This window comes from Mobula birostris, chromosome 13 (assembly GCF_030028105.1).
Source record: "Mobula birostris isolate sMobBir1 chromosome 13, sMobBir1.hap1, whole genome shotgun sequence".
NCBI classification, from domain to species: Eukaryota; Metazoa; Chordata; class Chondrichthyes; order Myliobatiformes; family Myliobatidae; genus Mobula; species Mobula birostris.
In genome coordinates this window covers 36,543,675-36,568,164 of record NC_092382.1, presented here as the reverse complement: position 1 = coordinate 36,568,164, position 24,490 = coordinate 36,543,675, and the positions used below count along the sequence as shown (strand labels likewise).

Sequence of the window (24,490 nt, the reverse complement as noted above, 5' to 3'; positions counted from 1 at the left end):
ACACCAGCGAGTTCACACTGGGTAGAGGCTGATCACCTGCTCAATCTTTGGGGAGGGATTCTGTCAGCCAAATCAATCAAATGTACATCATTGAGTTCACACTGGGGAGAGGCTGTTCACCTGCTGTGAATGTGGGAAGCGATTCACTCAGTAATCTAACTTTATGTAACTCTGGCTTCGGCTAGCAGCTTAATATAGGGGGTGATAGCCTCCCAGCCCAGACAAGTTAAGAAATCTCATTTGGATGAATGCTGCGTGATGTGTCCCCTGTTACAAATCAGTACCCCAAAATAACAAACAGTACACAATATGTGATTAAAGGAATGAGATTTAAAATTCTTACTTTGACTGTAGGGTTAGTAAAGAAAACAAAAAAAAAAAGAAAATGGGCCCACTCTCTCCATTCACGTCTTCTCATCTCTCCCCAGCAAAAGACCATGAAATCTTTCTTCCAGACTCACAAGGAAGAACATTTCTCTTATTGGATAGCCCCGCACAACAAAACCCTGTTATCTCTAGTTGTGAACTAAACATTGCTGCTACAGAGAAACCATTACCTCAGCAGTGAAACACTGCACAGAGGCCGTTACATGAGCAGTGAAACCTTACAGCGTATTACACTTGTGACACACTACCGGGTTCACACTGGGGAGAAAGTTTCAATAAGCTGCTTGCTGGATATTTGTCCATCACCATTGCTGAATGCAATTTCGAGAGTGACTGTCGGTGCTGAACTCTGCAATTATTGCTGCTGCTCACCACACCCAGTTCTGCACCCTGGTCACTGGGCATGGGAGGAGTTTCTTCTGCTGCATATTCACCTTTAATGGGGCTGGAGTTTAATATTCTGGATCTGAGATAAATAAATCAGTTTATGTTAAACTCTGTCTCCGGTACCTAGTGAATTTATAACACCATGTGTACAGTAGAGAATCGACTCAGGCCGGCTGGACCCTGCCAGTGATTCAGTTCCACGACAGTCCTTTGAAATCCTGCCCCGTTGTTCATCTCTCGCTCTCCCTGTGCTTATGGGTTCCAAACAGTCACCACTCTGTGGGTGAAGAGGTTTCCCTTGAATTTTCTGCAGACTGAAGAAGTCAAGCTGACTGCAATTCTGTCTGAGATGTTCTGCCCCCTGAAATCTCTGGGCTGAGGAAGAATGACATTGGTCATTAACCTCCGTAATGACGACTCATTTTCACATTATGGGTCATTTTCCCTGCTTGTATAGGGTTGTTAGAAAACACCACTGTCCTCTAAAGACTGAAAGCAGAATGGGAAACCATTAGTTCAACGAAGCAGGGTCAGAAACCAGAGGCAGGTCTGCACAGGGCAGAGTTTGGGGATCTGGACGATGGGCAGGTTAAGAATGTATGATGAGGAGAAGGGAATCAGCAGCGGGGAGTGGCAACGAATGACAGAATAACAACATTTGGAAGCTGATTGAGAGAGAAAATCTTTCGGTTGTCTGTCTGATGACACAAACAATGCCTGTGGTGAGGTGCTCCACTGGTCGAGGAACGTGTGTGTGGAGAATGGTTTTATCTATTGAGAGAGCTGTTTCTGCTTGTTTATCCTGTAATATTATATCCGGATGGTTATTATGGATTGTCCTATCTGAAATAATGTATTGATTATCATATAATTTGTAATATTTTGGCTCTGAACTGGATCAGGCTTGAAATCTGATGGCTTTATGAAGTGATGGAGGGCCTTCGTGAGTCTGTATTTTAAATCAAGATTTTGGTGAATGATACTTGCCACTTGATTGTACCTTTGTAAGTAATCAGATTGAGTTAAACTGCAGCAGGATCCTGGAATGTGTTGGATTGTGTCTGGTTTCTCTTGGCATTTTCCGCACTTACTGCCTTGTTTTTATATGATTATGAAGACACGTAGTCCTCTTTTATTGTCATTTAGTAATGCATGCCTTAAGAAATGATACATTATTTCCTCCGGTGTGATATCACAAAACACAGGACAAACCAAGACTGAAAAAACTGACAAAACCACATAATTATAACATACAGTTACAAACAGTGTAAGAATACCATAACTTGATGAAGAAGTCCGTGAGCATAGTAAAGTTCAAAGTTTCTCAAATGTCCCACATCTCACGCAGACGGGAGAAGGAAGAAAAACTCTCCCTGCCATGCCAACCACAATCTGACTTTGAGTCATGCGAAAACTTCGAGCTCTGATCAGCTCTCTGACACCGAGTACTGAGCGCCATCTCTGTCCGAACGATTCGACCTCCTTCTCGGTCGCCAAAAGCAGGCAAGGCCGGGGATTTTGAGGCCTACCCTCCGAAAGATTCCCGACCACACAGTAATGACAGCAGCAAATGGGCATTTCATAAATTTCTCCAGATGTTCCTCTGTGCTTTCACGTTCCTCTCCATCAAATCAGAGTTGTCCACGGCCCCTATTTAACAGATACAACATCATTTTTCACCGGAGGGCTGCGCACGCGCGGCATGCCGCCATCTTCTCCTCCCGCCGTGTTCGTGCGTATTTCATGTACTTTCAATTTTTTTTCCTTTTGTTAACCACCTTGTCCTGTATTTCTGCAAGGAACCCCTCCGTTTCTGGGAAGAGGTCTCCAACTCTCAGTCAGGTGCTCGATGCTTCCCTGTCAACATCTCATCTGCTCAGATCATTGGGATGTCTCCCATGGAGGGTCATACTCATTCCACTGGTTAATGTTTTCTTCCATAGTGATGATTCATTTTCCTGAGTTGGTCTCTCATTGAACTTTTCTGGTTTGTATTACTTATCACGATTGCATAGACACACCTGGAGTGCTAAATCCTGTTCATTTTTGATGAAAATATATACACAGAAGTTTTATCTGACCTTTGTGTGATATTTTTTTCATGTGTGTTATTTCTCTTCTTCCTCCTGTCCAAGGTAGTGTTAATCTAAGTGGGTTTGAGCGTAAATAGTCGTTTCTAAGGTTATCATTTCAGTTCTTATTTATCTTTAAATTTTACTGATTGAAATGGGACCAAGATATTTTTATTTTAAAAAATCAGTGGTGGTATTGATGAAAGTGTTTATTGTCTTTGTTGTATTTGTTAACTATTGAGCTGTTTGGCAGGTTTTTTTTAAGCCTTGAACGAAATTTTGTCAACGGTTCTCGTTATTTCGCACGACTTTCTATTTTCTTTGCTTGTGGATATTCCAGATACATGGGTATCAGGAGTCCTGATGAAGGGTCTTAGATTCCCACCCATAGATGCTGCCTGACATGCTGAGCTCCTCCAGCACTTTGTGTGTAGTTCCCTAGATTTCTAACATCTGCAGGTCCTCTTGTTTCCCAGATACTTGTATGTTTCTTGAAAGAACAAGCCAAGAACAAGCTGGTGGTGGGGTTGTGTGGATCTGTTGGTAAAATATTAAATAAAATCTTTAGAAAGAGATGGCATAGGGTTGGAAGGTGTAGAATCTGTGGGTGGAATTAAGGAACAGCAAATATCAAAAAAAAAAAAAATCCCTAATGGGACTTGTATAGAGACCTCCAAACAGTAGTAAGTATGTGGGCAACAATTTACAATGGGAGATAGAAAGTGCGTGCTAAAAGGGCAATGTTACAATAGTCATGGGGGATTGTCATGCAGGTGATTAGGAAAATTAGGATGGTGTTGGCCTCAAGAGGAGGAATTCCTAGAATGCCTACAAGATGCTTTTTTAGAGCAGCTCGTGGTTGAGACCACTTGGGGATCAGCTATTCTGGATTGGGTGTTGTAATGATCCAGAATTAATTAGGTCACTGAAGTTCAAAGAACCCTTAAGGGAAAGTGATATTTATATGATCAAATTCACCCTGACATTGGAGAAGGAGAAGCTAAAGTCAGATGTGGAATAAAGAGAATTAGAGAGGCATGAGAGGAAAATTGGTCAAAATTGATTTCAAAAGAACACAGGCAGGGATGAAAACAGAGCAGCAATGGCAGGAATTTCTGGAAGCAATTCAGAAGGCACAGGATATATACAGTGGCATGCAAATGTTTGGGCACCCCGGTTAAAATTTCTGTTACTGTGAATAACTAAGCAAGTAAAAGATGACCTGATTTCCAAAAGGCATATAGATAAAGATAACAGATTTCTTTAATATTTTAAGCAAGATTACATTTTTATTTCCATCTTTCACAGTTTTAAAATAGCAAAAAAGGAAAAGGGCCCAAAGTAAAAGTTTGGGCACCCTGCATGGTCAGTACTCAGTAACACCCCCTTTGGCAAGTATCAACACTTGTAAATGCTTTTTGTAGCCAGCTAAGAGTTCCAATTCTTGTTTGGTAAATTTCTGGGTTCAGTGTTTAGTAGCAAAGCACTGACTGTGGAAATTACAAATCAGAATATCATTACAGTCACAGAGCCCAGCAGCACTGAAACAGGCCCTTCGGCCCTTCTAGTCAATGCTGACCTGCTTTTGTTTTTACTGCCTATTTCCAACTACCTGCACCATAGCCTCCATTAAATGGCACCACATATAACTGTGAGATTCTTTTTTTCTACAGGAACACTTAGCAAATCTATAGAATAGCAACGGAATCAATGAAAGATCAAGTAGAGCATATAATTCAACAAACTGTGCAAATGCAAATATAATTAAATATCAATAGATAACAAGAGCAATGGTTGTAACCCTGGGGAACCCAACTGGGCCGGGCCTTGAGTCCAATAAACAGCCTCCCACCATCACTCTCTGCTTCCTACCATCAAGACAACTGTGCATCCAGTTAGCCAGCTCTCCCTGGATCCCATGTGATCTGACTTTCCACAGCAACTTACCATGTTGAACCTTGTCAAAGGCCTCACTGATGCCCATGTCGGCCACGATCCTGGGACAGAGGTGTCACAGATCAGAGGGCACAGATTTAAACAGGATGAAGAGGTTTAGAGGGATCTGAGGAGATTTTTCACTCGGAGGGGAACTGAAATCTGGAACACACTGCCCGAGGTGGTGTGGAGACAGGTCCCTTCACAACATTACAAAGTGGATGAGCATTGAAACTGCCGAGATACAGTCGGCTATGAACCGAGTGCTGATAAATGGGACCAGTGTGGACAGTGAGTGGATGGTCAGAACAGGTATGGCCGGCCAAAGGCCTGTTTCCGTGCTGTGTGATCCACCACTCCGGACATGCTTGATTGACGATGGTGGCACCGCAAGGCATTGATTTCACAACGCCTCACCCCTCTCCAACCTGAAATAAACCAGACTGAACCCCTTTGTCACCACTGTGAATATCTGTTTCTGTCAAGGTAACATACAAATTGGTCACTTCTGCTGAACAACTGGCAATTGATGAAGTCCCTGTGTCGTCTTCCATTAATGTTGCTTCATTACAGCAAAACTAACCCTCTCGCAGTGTCAGAATCTGTGATTAAATCCGGCCCCAAACACTGTGCTTTCATCCCTGCACATTGTAACTTGAACCATCTCACCGAGGGTCTGATGGAGACACAACCCCTGCCCTCTGCACATGTGATCACATCTCCCCTGCTTCTGACATTTCAAATACCCTCAGAATGGATTTCTGATTCAGTCTGAAGGTTATGGTACATTCAGCTCATCGTCAGACCTGACAAACCATGTCTTCCCACAGCTGGTTCCACCTGTTGGTGTGTCCTCTTTCCTCCACCTCCAGGGAAGCTGCATCTCCACACAAACTCCTCACTTGAGACGACTGTCTGTACCCGTGACACAGAAAATCACATCACTGTCACTCTCCTGATACCATCCGGGAAGCGGTACCGCAACATAAAAGCCAGGACCAACAGGCTCCGGGACAGCTTCTTCCACCAGGCCGTCAGACTGATGAACTCACGCTGACTTGAGTGTACATTGTCTGTTTTATTTATTGTAAACTATTATAAATTACTATGATTGCACATTGCATAATTAGATGGAGACGTAATGTAAAGATTTTTACACCTGATGAATGTAAGAAATAAATTCAATTCAATTCCTGATTCCGTGTCTGAGCTGCTCCCCTCCGGGTATCCTCCGTCAAGCTTCTTCCTCAGTCACCATCTGTGAGGTTATAAAAAACAATTAAAATGATCTATCAGACAGCTCCTGTACCCCTCCACCCCTGTTAAAACTCTCTGCTCAGCCCCTTCCCTATTCCCTTTCCCTTTCAGACTCCCGATGTGCCAGCAGATCCGAATTCACCATGTGGACATTTCTACCTCACAGGAGGCTGTACAAACCCGTGTCCTTCTCTAATGCACAGCTCAGTGACCCCAATCCCTGTCGGCACTCGCAGCCCATGACGGTGACAGCTGTCCTAGACTCTGTAACTCACAATCTTGTAACACATAATCTTGTTCACAGCAAGTTTAGACAGTCATTAATATGAAGAGAGAATTGTTGTTTCCTGAAAGGACAGGTGAGCGAAGCTGTCTGATCCAATTCACCAGATGGTCCGGTGTTTACAAGTTAATTTGTCCCGGGACCAACACCCACACCCACTCATAACCCCAAAGTAAATGTCCGCTTTCTGATTTATTTCCATTTCCAAAGTGATAACCCTTTCATTCAGAGAATCGAGGACTGAGAGGTGAACACATTGAAATGTACAACGTCATTACCGGTTGACCCAGGGATCCCAGTCTCTGAAAAAGGGGGTGGACTGTCCGGGACTGAGATGAGGAGAAGTGTCTCCACTCTGAGGGTGGTGAATGTCTGTAAATCCCCACCACAGAGGGCGGTGAAGACTCAGTGATCGTCCTCACATAAAACAGAGGCCTGCAGATGAGTGGAGACCGAAGGGATCGAGGAAATGAGGATCGGACAGAAACATGTGGCTGAGATGGGACAGCAGCCGCCATCTTGTTGATGGTTCGAGGGGCTGAATGGCCACCTCCTGCTGTTTCTCAGTGTTGCTGTCCAGTGAGGCCAGAGGAATGTGAATAGAAATGAGTGGTTATAAACATGGACTGATTTAAATGAAACCTGCACATTTCCTGTTTGGGTCTGAATTGTGTGTTGGATCAGGATGGGAATCGAGCCCGTGACTCTGTGACCTGGAGGTGGAGGGAAAGGGACAGAGAAGATATGGAGAGAAAAGGTAACTATGTATTTGTTGTAAATATGGAATAATGTGGGAAATGCAGCGGATGGGTCAGACAGCATGTGAGGAGCAAGGAGCAGAGTCACTGGTTCAGGTGGGAGACCATCCACCCATCACCTGATCCCGTTTCCTGTTCACGTTTTCCCACAGATCTGCAGCATCTGCCGGTCACTGCTCTACGTGTCTGTGTAGCTTCATCTTTCACCCGTTCAGACAAGGCAGTGAGATCCGGATCTGTCACGTCCTCTCATTGTGGGTGGACAATATGTTTTTATCTGCAAAATTTTCATGTTTCATTGCACTGTTTTTACCTTAAGTGCAGCCAATGTTTCTGGGTGTATGATCAATTTATGTGAGAATTTAGCCTTTTCTATTTATCTGAGCTTCTCATAAATGTGTACAGTTTAGTTAAGCTTCACTCCAGAATTTGCAATGCAACAACCCAGTCAGTCAAATAGCTCCACACATTTAAAATAGTTTATTACATTTTTTTATGTTGTACTACTTACATAATTTAACTATTTAATATATATATTCTTATTTTAAATCACAATTGTTAAAATCTATTATTATGAATTAGGTTCTACTGCTGCCGCAGAGACAACGAATTTCACGACATATGCTGGTGCTATTAAACCTGATTCTGATAATTGGTATGGGAGACCCACCACCGGTCACCTGATCCCAGTTACCACAGATCGTAATGTGAGATTGAAGCCTCTACCATTTGTTTGCATTCTTCAGAAATGACAACAATTAAATTTCCTTCTGTGGCTCCAAAGCAGCTCAGTCTGTCTGATATTTCCACACAATTAAAATGGGGAATTTGTTTGTTATCATCACGTACTGAGTTACAGTGTAAATCTTGCCTGACGTACCATCCACACAGATCGATACATTACGACAGTACATTCAGCTGATATACGACAAAACAATAACTGTAACAAAGCATTATGGCTGCAGAGAAAGTGCAGTGCAGATAGACATATGGTGCAGGGTCACATCCAGTTACATTGTGAGGTCGAGTCCATTTTATCGGACTGGAGACCATTCATTTGGCTTTTTACCGCAGACAGGAAGCCGTCCTTGAGCCTGGTGGTACGCGCTTTAAGGCATTTGTATCTCTTCCCCGATAGGGGAGCGGGTTTGCAGCAAGAATGTACGGGTTGTGAGGATCTTTGAGGACACGGCCTGCTTTTCCGACGCAGGGGAAGTGTAGGAAGAGTCCATGGAGGGGAGGCTTGTTTCTCTGATGTTCTCTGCTCTCCAAAGTTCTCTGCAGTTCCTTGCAGTCATGGGCAGAGCAGTAGCCATACGAAGGCGTGAAGTATCGACAAGAAGCTCAGAGACCTCGGCCTTCGCCCTGCCTTGTGTAGCTGGATCCTGGACTTCCTGTCAGATTGCCGGCAGGTGGTAAGAGTGGGCTCCCTCACCTCTGTCTCTCTGACCCTCAGGACTCATATCCCGCAGGGTTGTCTCCTTGGCCCCCTCCTTTACTCTTTTTATACCCATGACTTGTGTCACCACCCACAGCTCCAATCTGCTAATTAAATTTGCTGACGACACTACACTGATTGGCCTAATGTCAAATAATAACTTTCAATCGATCAAATGCCTCCTGACAAGGCTCGGTCCAAACAAACTTTTCACCCTTCTTCAGGAGATTAGTCAGAGGAAGAACGATATCTGCAAAGTTCTTACAGAACTTATGATAGTATCCAATCATTCCCAGAAATCTTCCAAGAGGCTTCTTACCACTTGGAATAGAAACTTCAGAAATCGCCTGAACAGGAGCCAACTTGCCTTGACCTACTACATAGCCAAGATAGGTCACAGTGGCATGGCCAAATTCACTATTAACTGTAAGGTTGGCCTGGGAAAGCCTGTCAAACAGCTTTTCTACTGCAGAGATATGCTCTTCACAAGTGTCACTCCCTGTGACTAAGTCACCAATATAGGCACCTGTGTGTTCTAACCCTCGAATTACAGAATCAATCATTCTCTGGAATGTTCCTGGAGCATTTTTCATTCCAAATGGCAAAACATTGTATTCATACCACCCAGAAGGTGTCACAAACGCAGAAATTTCTCTATCTCTGTTCGTCCATGGAATATACCAATACCCTTTCAACAGATCAATCTTTAAGAAATTTACCTCTTCCAACCTTATCCATGCAATCATCCACCCTAGGGATAGAATAGGCATCTGTTTATGTTACTGCATTTACCTTCCTATAATCAGTGGAAAATCTAACACTACCATCAGGTTTGGGCACAATAACGCAGGGTGAGCTCCAATCTGATGTTGAAGACCTAATAATACCATTTTCAGCATATATTCAATTTCTTGCTCAGCCAATTTACACTTTTCTACATTCATGCGATACGGCTGTTGTTTAATTGGTTTGGCTTGACCAATATCTGTGTCATGTACTGTAACCATGGTTTGCATGTCAAAATAAGGCTTTATCATATTTGTGTGTACCACCTGTGTTAGTTTACGTCGGTCAGGTGTTTTAATAACATAATTCACATCATTACTTGGAGAGACTATTTCATACGGTCCATTGAATTTCGCCTGAAGTGGATTCGTCAACATTGGAAATAAGGCAAGCACCTTATCCCCCACCTGGTATTTTCTTTTGCAAGCCTGCTTACCAAACCAACACTTCATTTTATTTTGAGAAATCTTTAAGTTTTGTCTCGCTGGACTACAGGTTTGGTGTAGTTTATTTTTGAACTTCAAAACATAGTCTAACAGGTTAACATGTACATCCCCATCAGTCCATTGTTCCTTTAACAAGGTCAAAGTTCCCCTCACTCTATGACCAAATATAAGTTCAAATGGACTAAAGCCCAGTCTTTCCTGTACCGAGACACTTACTGCGAACAAAAGCAAAAAAGACAGTTTGCCCTCATCCAAGTCTTTTCCATTTTCTACACAGTATGTCTTAATCTTTGTTTTGAGGGTAGAATGAAATCTTTCTAAAGCCCTTTGTAATTCTGGATGGTATGCAGACGATGTAATTTTTTTAGTTCCCAGTTCATAAACTACCTGCTGGAACAATCCAGATGTAAAATTACTTCGTTGATCAGACTGGATTTCTCTAAGCAAACCAAATAAAGTAAAACAAAAACTGATAGGAGCCCTCCCCACAGTTTTAGCTTTAATATTTCTGAGAGGTATTGCTTCTGGGAATCTGGATGCAGTGCACATAACAGTTAGCAAATACTGATGGCCAGCTTTAGTCTTTGGCAATGGGCCAACACAATCTACTACAGCTTTGGAAAAGGGTTCACTGAAAGCAGGTATAGGCCGGAGTGGGGCCACTGGGGTGAACTGATTGGGTTTACCCACAGCTTGACAAGTGTGACAGGTTCTGCAATAGGTCACAACATCTTTCCTCAAATTAGGCCAGTAAAATTCTTTCATAATCCTGTTTACAGTTTTATTCACTCCAAAATATACAAGATATTAACAGGAGTAGATAGAGTGGACAGCCAGCGCCTCTTCCGCAGGGCACCACTGCTCAATACAAGAGGACATGGCTTTAAGGTAAGGGGTGGGAAGTTCAAGGGGGATATTAGAGGAAGGTTTTTTACTCAGAGAGTGGTTGGTGCGAGGAATGCACTGCCTGAGTCAGTGGTGGAGGCAGATACACTAGTGATGTTTAAGAGACTACTAGACAGGTATATGGAGGAATTTAAGGTGGGGGGTTATATGGGAGGCAGGGTTTAAGAGTCGGCACAACATTGTGTGCCATAGGGCCTGAACTGTTCTAGGTTCTCAATGGCCACCTAAGGGCATACTGTGGGGGAAAGTTAAAATTTCAGTCCTATAAACTTTAGGGACTACAACTTGGTGAACAATTGCCCATTCCTCACTCGCAGGTATAGCAGGTGGCCTCCACTTCCTCATTAACACTCCATCCTTGAGATAATACCCTACTGGCACTTTCTTAATCTCATCATCTGAGAAAGCCCTTTCTTTTAAAGCTTCAATCTCAGGGTCTCAATTCTGTTCTGCTATAAACTCCTTCCTAGACAGGGATAAATATTTCTCATCAGACTTAGTACCCGAATCCTGTTGAAAGAATGAAGGCAGAAAAGACCCTTACAAGTCATCATAACCTGATCCCGATTTTGGCTGTCATAGGTACCAGAATCATGCTGCACAGAACCGTCTCCATTGGCAGACTTTTTAGCCATACTTTGAGTTACTGCGCAGGAAGGATAAATATTAAAATCCATCCGTGGGTCGTCAGTGGTTGGCTTAGTTGTCAACTGCACTGCAGGAACAACCTTACCATCTGCCCGGTCATTCCCTAACAGCAAAGTAACAACTTCCACCTGTAAACCGGAGCATAATCTGAACTTAACAGGTCCTGAAACCAACCCTGACTGTAAAGTTACCCTGTGCAATGGCACAGAAACCATGCCACTCCCAATGCCTTTAATAAGATTTACCTCACCAATGTTAGTCTCATCACCAAACTTTAGAACGCTGTCTAACGTAACTTACTGAGAAGCCCAGTATCTCGAAGAATTTTCACTGGTACTGGGGTTGACCCTTCCTTTACTAATATAAACCCATCTGACATAAAATGATCGAATCCCTTCTTAACTTGGTCAGACCTCTCAGTCCTTAACTAAGCCTCAACAGAATGTTCAGAACCCTGTGGGTTTATATGTGCTTCAACATACAGATCACAGGCATTTCGGACGGCCTCCTTTTCCTTTTTCTTCTTCAGGATGGAATAATTAGCCATCATATGACCAGCTTTCTTACAATAGTAACAAGAAAGATCAGAATATTTCTCCTTCAACTGCTTCCCTTCATCCTTACTCTTGTTACTAATCCCAGCTTTAACTTCTGGTTTACCCTGGTTATTCCTGCTACTCTTTTGGAAGCTCTTATTCCGGGTAAACTGAACCTTATGAGTTAAAGCAAACTCATCTGCTAATCTAGCAGACTCCTGCAAAGTGGCAGCATCCTTTTCATCTAAATATGTCTTCATGTCATCAGGGATGCACCTTTTGAATTCTTCAATTAAAACCAACTCTTTCAAGCTGTTAAAATCATCATTTACATTTTCATATGTGCGCCGGCGTTCAAAACACACAAACTTCTCATAAGCAAATTCCATACAACAATTTTCTTAAATTTCTAAACCTTTGCCTGTATGCTTCTGGGACCAACTCGTAAGCTTTCAGCACAGCCTGTTTCACAATGTCATAATCAGCTGCTTCATCAACTGTCAAGGCAGAATAGGCTCGCTGAGCCTTCTCCTTAATTACACTTTGTCAGAGAATTGGCCAACCCACTTTTGGTCACTTTAAACTCTGAGCAAACTTCTCAAAATGCTGGAAGTATTTATCAACCTCTGCCTCATCAAATGGAGGTACCAATTTAACTTCCTGACTGGACTCAAACTTATCACCAGAGTGTAACACTAGACCCCTTTGCAGCAATCTATCTTTTCCAGCTCAAACAGCCTCTGTCGTTTTGCTTCCTCCCTCTGTTTTTTAATTTCACCTTTCCAAGTTTTAACCTTTTAGCAATACTCAACAACTCAATCCTTCTGGCATCCTCTAATGCTTCAGAGGTTGGCGCTTGCAGAAATCTATCAACATCCATTGCCGCTGATTTTTCACACACAAATAAATCAAAAGGGATTTACCAATGAAATTGATAATTAATCAATCAATATGCCCCCAAATTTGTTCATATTCCAGGCGCAGGCCCCAATTTTCTTACGAACTGTAACGCTTTAGAAACGAACCAGCAGCAATAGACTACACCAGGCGTCTGGTTTTGATGTTAAAATCACTATCTTTATTAGTATCTACTTATAAGATAGTAACTTAAACAAGATAAACAAAATTGAACAGTGTTACGTGTGTGTGTGTGTATATATATATATATTTAAAGATAACTCCCAAACTATTGAGCTTAGAGGCTTGAGATGGTAAAGTATGAAAGTTCAGTTCATCCATGGAATAGTTGATGAGAGAGAGATATTTGTAATCCAAGGTAAATGTCGAGACAAGGCAATTATGTCAAATTCCACAGGTTCCACGGTGGTAAAACAAGAGAAAAGTCGCTGTAGATTTTATCCTTGTCGTTCTAAATCCACGTACGAATTATCACCGAAAGGGACTTGTCACAAGGGGTATCATCTTCAAGTGAATTACCAGACCATACCCAGACACATAAGACATAAGTGGTCTTCACAAATCCGATCCACTCCAATGGATCAAATGAGGTGATAACCACACATTCGATGTTCACTGAATCAATAATTAACCCACCCTTGTGGGCATGGGAAAGTTCTAAACAGTGACCCTTGGCCACTAGTTCCCTTCTTTCGATCCTTCCATTTTTTCTCCTTTGTCTCCATCTGACTCTGAGTGTCTGTGTCCTTGGTTAAATCTAAACAAGCTGTGAGCGATGTAAACAAGCTGAAAGTCAGACTGATTCGCCTTCTTAATCTCTCCCTCTCCCTTAAAATGACAGTCCACAGGAAATGAAACCTCGAGATTCATATCAATGCCCGCTCCCCAATGTGAACTGACTGGTGTGCCAGTAGTTGGGATGACTGAGTGAATCCTTTCCCACAGTCTGAGCAGGTGAACGGCCCCTCCCCAGTGTGAACTCGCTGATGACTCTGTAGGGTGGATGATCGAGTGAATCTCTTCCCACAAACTGAGCAGATGAACGGCTTCTCCCCAGTGTGAACTCGCAGGTGACGCTGTAGGGTGGATGAATGAGTGAATCCCTTCCCACATTCTGAGCAGGTAAATGGCTTCTCTCCAGTGTGAACTCGCTGATGACTCTGTAAGTCAGATGATCGACTGAATCTCTTCGCACATTCTGAACAGGTGAACGGCTTCTCTCCAGTGTGAACTCGTTGGTGACTCAGTAGGTCGGATGATCGAGTGAATCTCTTCCCACATTCTGAGCAGGTGAATGGCCTCTCCCCAGTGTGAAGTCGCTGGTGACTCAGTAGGGTGGATGACTGATTGAATCCCTTCCCACATTCTGAGCAAGTGAACGGCCTCTCTCCAGTGTGAACTCGCTGGTGGGTCAGTACGTGAAATGAATGAGAGAATCTCTTCCCACAGTCTGAGCAGGTAAAGGGCTTCTCCCCAGTGTGAACTCGGTGATGACTCTGTAGGTTGGATGACTGAGTGAATCCCTTTCCACATTCTGAGCAGGTGAACGGCTTCTCCCCAGTGTGAACTCGCTGATGACTCTGTAGGTCAGATGACCGAGTGAATCTCTTCCCACAGGCTGAACAGGTGAACGGCGTCTCCCGTGTGTGAACTGACTGGTGTGCCAGTAGGGTGGATAACTGAGTGAATCCCTTCCCACAGTCTGAACAGGTGAACGGCCTCTCTCCGGTGTGAACTCGCTGGTGCACCAGTAGGTCGGGTGACCAAGTGAAACCCTTTCCACAGTCTGAACAGTTGAATGGCCACTCCCCGGTGTGAACTGACTGGTGTCTCAGTAGCTGAGATGACAAAGTGAATCCCTTCCCACAGACTGAGCAGGTGAATGGCCTGTCCCCTGTGTGAACTCGCTGGTGACTCTGTAGGGTGGATGAACGAGTGAATCCCTTCCCACATTCTGAGCAGGTGAATGGCCTCTCTCCAGTGTGAACTCGCTGGTGAGCCATGAGGTCAGATGACCGAGAGAATCCTTCCCACAAATTCAGCAGATGACTAGCCTCTGCCCAGTGTGAACTGTCTGGTGTGTCCACAGGTGGGAAGACTGACTGAATCCCTTCTCACCCACAGAACAGGTGAATGGTCTTGACCAGTGTGAACTTACTGATGTACCTTCAGCTGAGATGACTGAGGGAATCCATTCCAACAGTCTGAGCAAGTGAATGGCCTCTCCCCATGTGTAAAATGATGGGCGTGCCAGTCAGTCAGATGATCGAGTAAATCCCTCCCCACAGTCTGAGGAGGAAGGATGATCGAGTGGTTCCCTTGCTCCACTTCTTAAATATCTGGACAGAGACAGCAAAACTGGTGTGTTGTGTTCAAGATTCCCATAGACAAATTCCTTGTAGTTTTTAACCTGTAAAAAGATTTACAAAATCCATCAATGGGTGAAGGACAACATTTCAGATGAGATCACTTTAGTCACTAAGGCGCGATCTGACATCACACTGTTACAGTGACAGTCAACCCAAGTTGGAAGGAGAAATCATCTTCTAACTGTGCAGAGTGCTGGTATATGGAATTAAATGGTATCTGGTACCTGGAATTAAACTGTCTGATGCTCTTCCTGTCTATATACGAATGGTGCATTTCTGCCGTCTCAAATCTGTGACTTGGATCAGTTTGACTCTCTCCACTGGTATTATTCCCTGTTCCCACTGAGCTACATAGGTCTCTGGCTCCACAGTAACTGAAACACTCTCACACAAATAGCCTTTGTTGACCTGCAGCTGGGATTTTCTTTTATGCACTGTTAATTTAAAGTGCCACAGTTTAAACACCGTATAAAAATTTGCTGCTGAGATGAATGGTTGGTCTGTTAAAAGGAATTAAAGTGAATATTAGTATTATTTAAGGTTCTTGTCACAGTCATAGAAAAGTACAACACAGAAACAGACCCTTTGGCCTATCTAGTTTGTGCTGAACTAAACTTTCTACTCCCATATCTCTACCATCCAGGTACCTACTCATACCTCTTAAGTGTCGAGATTGAGCTCACATTCACCATTTGCGCTAACTGCTCATTTCACACCTGAATGACCATCTGTGTGAAGAAGTTTCCCCTCATTTTCCCCTTAACGTTTCACCTTTCACTCTTAACCCATGGCCTCTGGTTGTATTCCCACCCAATCTCAGTGGTAAAAGCCAGCTTGCATTTACCCTATCTATACCCCTCATAATTTTGGTACTCCTCCATCAAATCTCCCCTCAATCTTCTACGTTCCAACAAATAAAGGCCTGATCTGTTCAATCTTTCCTTATAATCAAATTCTCCAGACGTGGCAACATCCTTGCAAATTTTCTCTGAACTCTTTCAACCTCTTTAACATCTTTCCTGTAGGTAGGTGACCAAAACTGCACACAACAGTGCAAATTAGGTTTCACCAATTTCTTATACAATGTCAACATAACATCTATCTCCTGTACTCAGTACTTTGGTTTATGAAGGCCAATGTGCCACAATCTTTCTTTCCGTCCCTACCTAACTGGGGCACCACTTTTAGTGAACTATGGACCTGCGTTCCCAGATCCCTTCCTTCTACATCACTCCTCAGAGCCCTACCAGTCACTGTGTAAGACCTTGTTCCTACCAACGTGCAACACTTCACACCTGTCTGCATTAAATTCCATTTTCTGTTTCTCAACGCATTTTTTCCAGTGTGTCCAGATTGCTCTGCAAGCCATGATAGTCTTCCTCACTGTCCACTACACCCCCAGCCTTGGTGTCAGCCACAAATTTGCTGATACATCTAACCATGTTATCATCCAGATATCTGACATAGATGACAAACAGCAACAGATCCAGCACTGATCCCTGTGGCACACCACTAGTCTCAGGCCTCCAGTCAGAGAGGCAACCATCTGCTACCACAGTCTGGCTTCTCCCAAAGACAGTGTCTCATCCAATTTACTATCTCATCTTGAATGCTGAGTGACTGAACCTTCTTGACCAACCCCCCATATGAGACTCTGTCAAGTGCCTTGCTAAAGTTCATGTAGACAACATCCACTGCCTTGCCTTCATCCACTTTCCTGATAACTTCCTCGAGAGACTCTATAAGATTGGTTAGACATGACCTACCGTGCACAAAGCAATGCTGTCTATCCTTAATCAGTCCACATCTATCCAAATAATTATATATCCAGTTCCTGCACATATGTTCCAATAACTTTTCCACTACTGATGTCAAGCTCACCAACGTATAATTTCCTAGTTTATATTTGGAGCCTTTCTTGAACAGCGGAATAACATTGGCTCCAAACCTCCAGTACCTCACCTGTGATTTAAATACCTGTGCTTGGGCCCCACCAATTTCTGCACTTGTCTTCCACAGGGTCATAGGGAACAACTTGTCAGGCCCTGGTGATTTTTCCATGGTAATCTGCCTTAAGACAGCAAACACCTCCACCTCTGTAATCTGTACAGGGTCCATGAAGTTGATGCTGCTTTGCCTCACTTCTATAGACCCTGTGACCATCTCCTGAGTAAATACAGATGGCAAAAAAATCTCCCCCATCTATTTTGTCTCCTCATATGGATTACCATTCTGATCTTTCAGAGGATTAATTTTCTCCCTTGCAATCTTTTCACTCTGAACATATCTGCAGAGTCCCTGAACATTCTCCTTCACCTTGTCTGCTGGGCAACCTCATGCCTTCTTTTATTTCTTTCGTAAGTGTTCACTTGAATATCCTGTACTTCATAAGTACCCCATTTGTTCCTATTTACTTGTAACTGGTATGTACCTCCTTTTTATTGATCTGGGAGATGAAAGCCAAAGGGGTGATAGAGCTGCATGGTGGAAGGTGGGTTTGTGTGTGTGTGTGTGTGTGTGTGTGTGTGTGTGTGTGTGTGTGTGTGTGTGTGTGTGTGTGTGTGTGTGTGTGGGATTAAACTAAAGTTGCTGAAACTTTTCATTCCTGACTTTATCTGAAGTCTGAACAACATCTGTCTCCACAACTCTGCACTATATGTTCTGTTATTCAGGCTCCTCATGTTAGCCATTTCAGCCCTGGGAAAAGCCTCTGACTATCCACATGATCAATGCCCCTCATCATCTTAGACCCCTAAAAAAGGCTTTAAACATAAACAAGGAAATTATACATGATTTGAGGATTTGTTAGAAGTATACAAAATTATGAGGGTATGGATAGGGTTAATGCAATCAGGCTTTTACCACTGAGTTTGGGTGGAACGACAACCAGAGGTCATGGGTAAGTGGGGAAGGTGAAAATTTAAGGGGAACATGTGGAAAACCTCTCAGTGAAATGGTTGAGAGTGTGGAATGAGATGCCAGCACAAGTGATGCATGTGAGCTCGATTCCACCATTTGATGAGAAGTTTGAATGGGTATCTGTCTCCTGAGTAAATACCGATGCAAGAATGCTATGTAAAATCTACCCTATCTATTTTGCCTCCTCGTATAGTCATAGTCATGCTTTATTGATCCTGGGGGAAATTGGTTTTTGTTACAGTTGCACCATAAATAATTACTAGTAATAGAACTATAAATAGTTAAATAGTAATATGTAAATTATGCCAGTAAATTATGAAATAAGTCCAGGACCAGCCTATTGGCTCAGAGTGTCTGACCCTCCAAGGGAGGAGTTGTAAAGTTTGATGGCCACAGGCAGGAATGACTTCCTATGACGCTCAGTGCTGCATCTCGGTGGAATGAGTCTCTGGCTGAATGTACTCCTGTGCCCACCCAGTACATTATGTAGAGGATGGGAGACATTGACCAAGATGGCATGCAACTTAGGCAGCATCCTGTTTTCAGACACCACCGTGAGAGAGTCCAGTTCCATCCCCACAACATCACTGGCCTTACGAATGAGTTGTTGATTCTGTTGGTGTCTGCTACCCTCAGCCTGCTGCCCCAGCACACAACAGCAAACATGATAGCACTGGCCACCACATGTCCACACTGACCCCCTGGATGGACACAGGGGTCACTAGTACCTTAGCTCTCCTCAGGTCTACCACCAGCTCCTTAGTCTTTTTCACATTATAGATACCATTCACAGTATAGATTACCATTCAGTGATCGTCCAGAGTGGGCACGTTTCTGCACTGACCTTCTCCATGTTTCTATGACAGAGAAGCTGGCCAAACTTGATTGGAAGGGGAAACTGGTAGAAACTGACAACAGAGCAGCAATGGCTGGAGTTTCTGGGAGCAATTCGGGAGGTGAGTGATAGATACATCCCAAAGAACTGGAAGCATCGTAAAGTCTGGAGGGCAGAACCATGGCTGAAATGAGAAGCCAAAGCCAATGTAAAAAACAAAGAGAGGGCAAACAAAAGAGCAAAAACTATTGGGAAGCTTTTAGAAACCAACAGAAGATGACTTCAAAAAAAGTCAGCTGAGCTCAGGGCGTGGAATTATAATATTGTAGTCACTAATGAGTCTTGGTAGCACCCAACAGCCTGAGGCATTTAGAGAAACAAAATATCCGGGGCCTCAATATCTCTGGAAACCAAGGTTCCCTGCACCAGTTACCAAACTTTTATTTTGACAGGCACATACAACCCTCGAAACTTCACTTCTGAAGAACTCCCACTTACCAAGTGCTCCTTTGCCAGAAACATCCTGTCCCAATTCACACTTGTCAGATCCTTTCTGATACCACCAAAATTGACCTTTCCCAAGTTAGAATCTCAACCTGTGGTCTAGACCTCTCTCTTTCCATATTTACTTGGAATCTCATGGTATTATGATCACTAGGTACAAAGTCTTCCCATACACTAATTTCTGTCACTAGCCCTGGATCATTTCCTAATAGCTTATTGCACACTTCTACTTTGAGAATTCTACTGGTTGAGAGCACATTTGACAAACTCTGCCCCATCTAGTCCTTTTACAGTATGGGACCCCCCAGTCAATATATGGAAAGTTAAAATCACTTACTGTATCAGTCTTTGTTTCTGGCATAGTCTGTGATCTCTCTGTAAATTTGTTCCTCTCAATCCCTCAGACTTTTGGTTTCAACCAAGTCCCAGTAATGGTAACAATATCAGAATTCAATGCACTGAGCTCATCTGGCTTTCCCATGATGTTTCTTGCATTTGATTTACACAGCTCAGTACATTCGAAGCACCATGCTCAACCTTTTGATTGTTGACTTTGTCTGAAGTTTGAACAACATCTGACTGGTGTCAAGAAAACAACCACTTCCTCGATGTCACAGAAACAAAGGCGCTGGTTGTGGATTACAGAAGGAATGGAGACAGGCTAACCCCTATTGACATCAATGGATCTGGAGTTGAGAGGGTAAACAGATTTAAGTTCCTCGGCACAAACATCGTCGAGGATCTCACGTGGTCTGTACATCCCGGCTGTGTGGTGAAAAAGGCACAAGCATGCCAGTTTCACCTCAGAAGGCTGAAGAAGTTTGGAACGTGCCCCCAAATGTAAAGAACTTTCTACAGGGGCAGAATAGAGAGCATCCTGACTGGCTGCATTACTGCCTGGTATGGGATCTGTACCTCCCTCAATCGCAGGACTCTGCAGAGACTGGTGCGGACAGCCCAGTGCATCTGTAGATGTGAACTTTCCACTATTCATGACACTTACACTGACAGATGTGTAAAAAAGGGCCTGATGGATCACTGGAGACCTGATTCACCCCCAACCACAAACTATTCCAGCTGCTACCATCCGGGAAATGGTACCACAGCATGAAAGCCAGAACCAACAGGGTCTGGGACAGCTCCTTCCACCAGGTCATCAGACTCATATATTTATGCTGATACAATTGTATTTCTATATTATATTGACCATTCTGATGTACATACTGTTTATTACAAATTACTACAAATTGCACATTTAGATGGAGACGGAACATAAAGATTTCTACTCCACATGTATATGAAGGATGTAAGTAATAAAGTCAATTCACTTCAATGACTCCACTATCTGTTCTGGCATTCAGGCTCCCATCCGCCCTGCAACTTCAGTTTAACATCCACTAGCACTAGCAAGCCTTACCACTAGGATATTAGTCCCCCTTCTAGTTCTGTTCCCCTAACTAATGAATCCCCTTTGACTTTCCTGTGCCAGCTAATTCCCTGCCAACAGTTTCTAACGTGGTCTACCTGTTGTCCTGGGGGATGGCCACAAGAGTACTCTGTGATGGCTATTTAACCTCATTCTCCTTCCTGACTCGCATCCAGTTTCCTGTGTCCTGCACCTTGGGTGTAACTCACCTCTCTTCGTGTCATCCCCTCTGATTTCTGAATGATCCGGAATTCATCCATTTCCAGCTCCAACTCCCTAACGTGCAGGGTCATAGGGAGTCAGGAATGTGAGGGTATCAGGGACACTGGAAGTCTCCCCACATTCCCACCAATGTCCCCTCTAATTTGTAATGACCAGTGTGTGCAAAAATCTTGTGCTGCACAATTCTTGCCCAGTGACAACATGTGAAAACTGAACTTTATATAGAGAGGTATTCATTTCAACAGCGAGCAAATCACTGGTGATAAGAACTTTGATCTCCTCTGGGTTCGATTGAGTTCATCTGGACTCTCACACAACCTATGTAGCAGGCCTATAGCAGGTAATGAAGGATTTTCTAACCAGTGCTTTTGCACACGGCCTATATGTGATTTTCGTGCTAAATGATGCTTTAAAAAGTCAGATTTCCAAATATCACTCCACTTCTTCCCATTTGCAAATTCTCCAGCAACTTTTGCATTGCCACAATACACACAGATAACACCAGTTTCTATACTGGACATAAACATTTCTCCTGAACCCTCCCCCAGGTGACTGATGGTGGTGAACTTAGTGATGGCAATACCAATGAGTATTATCTCGCAAGACAATCCAGGTATTACCTAACCGGAAACCTTGGTTGCAGTATGAGGTCGTCCCTTTTAAAGGCTACTGCTGTGGCTTTTAGGTCCGGGGATACCAGTTGCTACACGGAATCCAGGTGTGAACTCCGGAAAGCCATTAAGGGTGCCAAGAGGCAATATCAAGCCAAGTTGGAAGTCCAGGCTAACCAGAGGGATGCGGCAGGGTCTAAATGAGATCACTGAGAGCAAAGAAAAGGCTGGGAATATCAATAACTGTGACGCTTCTCTTCCTGATGAACTAAATGTATTCTACGCCAGATTCGAACAGAAAAGGAGCATCCCGCTTCCTCCGGATGAACTGGACCTGGTGGCATTGAGGAGGGCGTTAGACTGGCCTTCCTGAGATAAATCCAAGGAAGGCCTCCGGCCCAGGTGGCGTCCCAGGACGGGTTCTCTGGGCCTGTGCAAGCGAGCTAGCTGGAGTGTTTGCTGACATCTTCAACTGCTCCTTGCTTCAGTCTAAGATCCCCTCGTGTTTTAAGAAGGCATCGATAATCCCAGTGCCGAAGAAGAGCAAGGTGGCATGCCTGAATGACTATCGACCTGTGGCTCTGACATCAATTGCTATGAAGTGTTTTGAGAGATTGGTTATGGCACACATCAACCACAGCCTACCGGTCAACCTCTACACTTTGCAATTCGCCTACCGGAGCAACAGGTCTACGTCAGATGCCATCTCTCTGGCCCTACATTCCTCCTTAGGACACCTGAAGAATAAAGACGCATACGTAAGGCTCCTTTTCATTGACTACAGCTCTGCCTTTAATACCATCATTCCAAATAAACTGATTCCTACGCTCCGGAACCTGGGCCTTAGCGCTCAGATCTGCAGTCGGATCTTCAACTTCCTCACAGACAGGACCCAGGCTGTAAAAATAGGGGACAAGCTGTCCACTACAATCACTCTGAGCTCCAGTGCCCCACAAGGCTGTGTACTCAGCCCCCTGCTGTACTCACTGTACACCCATGACTGTGTAGCCAAGTTTCCATCAAACTCAATATATAAGTTTGCTGATGACACAACAATTGTAGGCCGTATCTCGGGTAATGATGAGTTTGAGTACAGAGAGGAAATTAAGAACCTGGTGGCATGGTGCAAAGACAATAACCTATCTCTCAATGTCAGCAAGACGAAGGAATTGGTTGTTGACTTCAGAAGGAGTAGCGGACCGCACGACCCAATTTACATCAGTGGAACAGGTCAAAAGCTTTAAGTTCCTCGGGGTCAATATCACAAATGACCTGACTTGGTCCAACCAAGTAGAGTTCACTGCCAAGAAGGCCCACCAGCACCTTTACTTCCTGAGAAAACTAAAGAAATGTTGCCTGTCCCCTAAAACCCTCACTATTTTTATAGATGCACTGTAGAAAGCGCTCTTCTTGGGTGCATCACAACCTGGTATGGAAGTTGTCCTGTCCAAGATCGAAAGAAGCTGCAGAAGATTGTGAACATGGCGCAGAACATCACACAAACCAATCTTCCGTCCTTGGACTCACTTTACACTGCACGCTGTCGGAGCAGCGCTGCCAGGATAATCAAGGACACGGCCCACCCAGCCAACATGCTTTTTGTCCCTCTTCCCTCCGGGAGAAGGCTTAGGAGCTTCAAGACTCGTACGGCCAGATTTGGGAACAGCTTCTTTCCAACTGTGATAAGACTGCTGAATGGATCCTGACCCGGATCTGGGCCATGCCCTCCAAATATCCGGACCTATTTCTCGGTTTTTTTGCACTACCTTACTTTCCATTTTTCTATTTTCTATTTATGATTTATAATTTAAGTTTTTAATATTTACTAATTTTTAATATCTTTAATATTTAATATTTGTACTCCAGGGAGCGGAAAGCGCAGAATCAAATATTGCTGTGATGATTGTACGTTCTAGTATCAATTGTTTGGCGACAATAAAGTATAAAGAGAAGGGCAGTAGTCTGTCTCACTGGAGTCTGGAACATTTGTGATGTGAAAGCTACTTCTTGTTCAGGGCAAAGGTGCTTGGTATCATTATGTACCCAGAGTGAATGGGTCAAAACATGTCCTCACGGGTAGAAAGGTCCAGAACAAGAGGAGGTAGAACAAGCAACACACACAAAATGCTGGAGGAACTCAGCAGGCCAGGCAGCATCTATGGAAAAGAGTACTAATGCTGAGTTCCTTCAGCATTTTGTGTGTGTTACTCGTTCTACCTCCTCTTGTTCTGGACCTTTCTCGCCGTGAGGATATGTTTCGACCCATTCACTCTGGGCATCTGCAGACTTTCTCTTGTTTGTGATCGGAGGCAGAACAAAGGTGATTTTCTCACCTGGTGATGTAAAAGATTTTGTTCCCTTTCTCCGAGTTCCCAATCCTTGCATTTAGATAGCTGGAGCTCAGCTCTGTCTGAGAGATCCTCATCAGCTGGAAGCTTCCCGGGGCCCGTGTTCGGAGCCTGGGGCTGAAAGAGAGGGAAGGGAGCAGGACTGTCCCGGGATTCCAGGTCACGATGTCCGGAGTTCACAGCAAATGTCCCCGAAGTCGGTGTTGAAAAACCCGCGCCCAGAGATTCATTCTTACCGGCAGCTTATATCTTACCTGAGCCGATTTCCTGAAGCCTATGGATACCCGAGACCATTTGCATACTGCGCGCATGCGTGATATTCGGGTCCATCGGCAACCCTGACGCCTGCGCATTCGATCGATGCTTCAGCGACAGCGAAAATTGCAACGCAGAGGTTTCTGGGTAATTACGGTGCCATTAAAGGTTTCTGCAAGCAAAGGTTTCACGTCCGTACCTCAGTTTTTTTTTAAAATGTGGATAACTGAGCAGCTCTTTTAAC

At 43.9% G+C, this 24,490-nt stretch overlaps 1 protein-coding gene across 3 annotated transcripts; it reads right to left on the bottom strand.

The window, feature by feature from the left end:
- Window positions 1-12,974: 12,974 nt before the first annotated feature.
- On the bottom strand, window positions 12,975-24,296 carry LOC140207530 (uncharacterized). Of its 3 annotated transcripts, XM_072276068.1 has the most exons (3): window positions 24,246-24,269; window positions 23,977-24,108; window positions 12,975-15,167 (listed from the first exon to the last, which is right to left on the bottom strand). In XM_072276068.1, the coding sequence occupies exon 3, from the start codon at window positions 14,758-14,760 to the stop codon at window positions 13,624-13,626; it is 1,137 nt and encodes a 378-aa protein (XP_072132169.1). In that variant the 5' UTR covers window positions 14,761-15,167; window positions 23,977-24,108; window positions 24,246-24,269; the 3' UTR covers window positions 12,975-13,623. The 3 variants fall into 3 exon arrangements, with proteins under 3 accessions (XP_072132169.1, XP_072132170.1, XP_072132171.1); XM_072276069.1 differs by lacking the exon at window positions 23,977-24,108 and having other exon boundaries at window positions 24,246-24,296; XM_072276070.1 differs by lacking the exons at window positions 23,977-24,108; window positions 24,246-24,269 and adding an exon at window positions 22,321-22,380.
- Window positions 24,297-24,490: the final 194 nt, after the last annotated feature.

What these genes read in the sequence shown, in the direction of transcription:
- LOC140207530 (XM_072276069.1), bottom strand. Translation starts at nt 14,760, where the DNA reads ATGGCTCACCAGCGAGTTCACACTGGAGAGAGGCCATTCACCTGCTCA.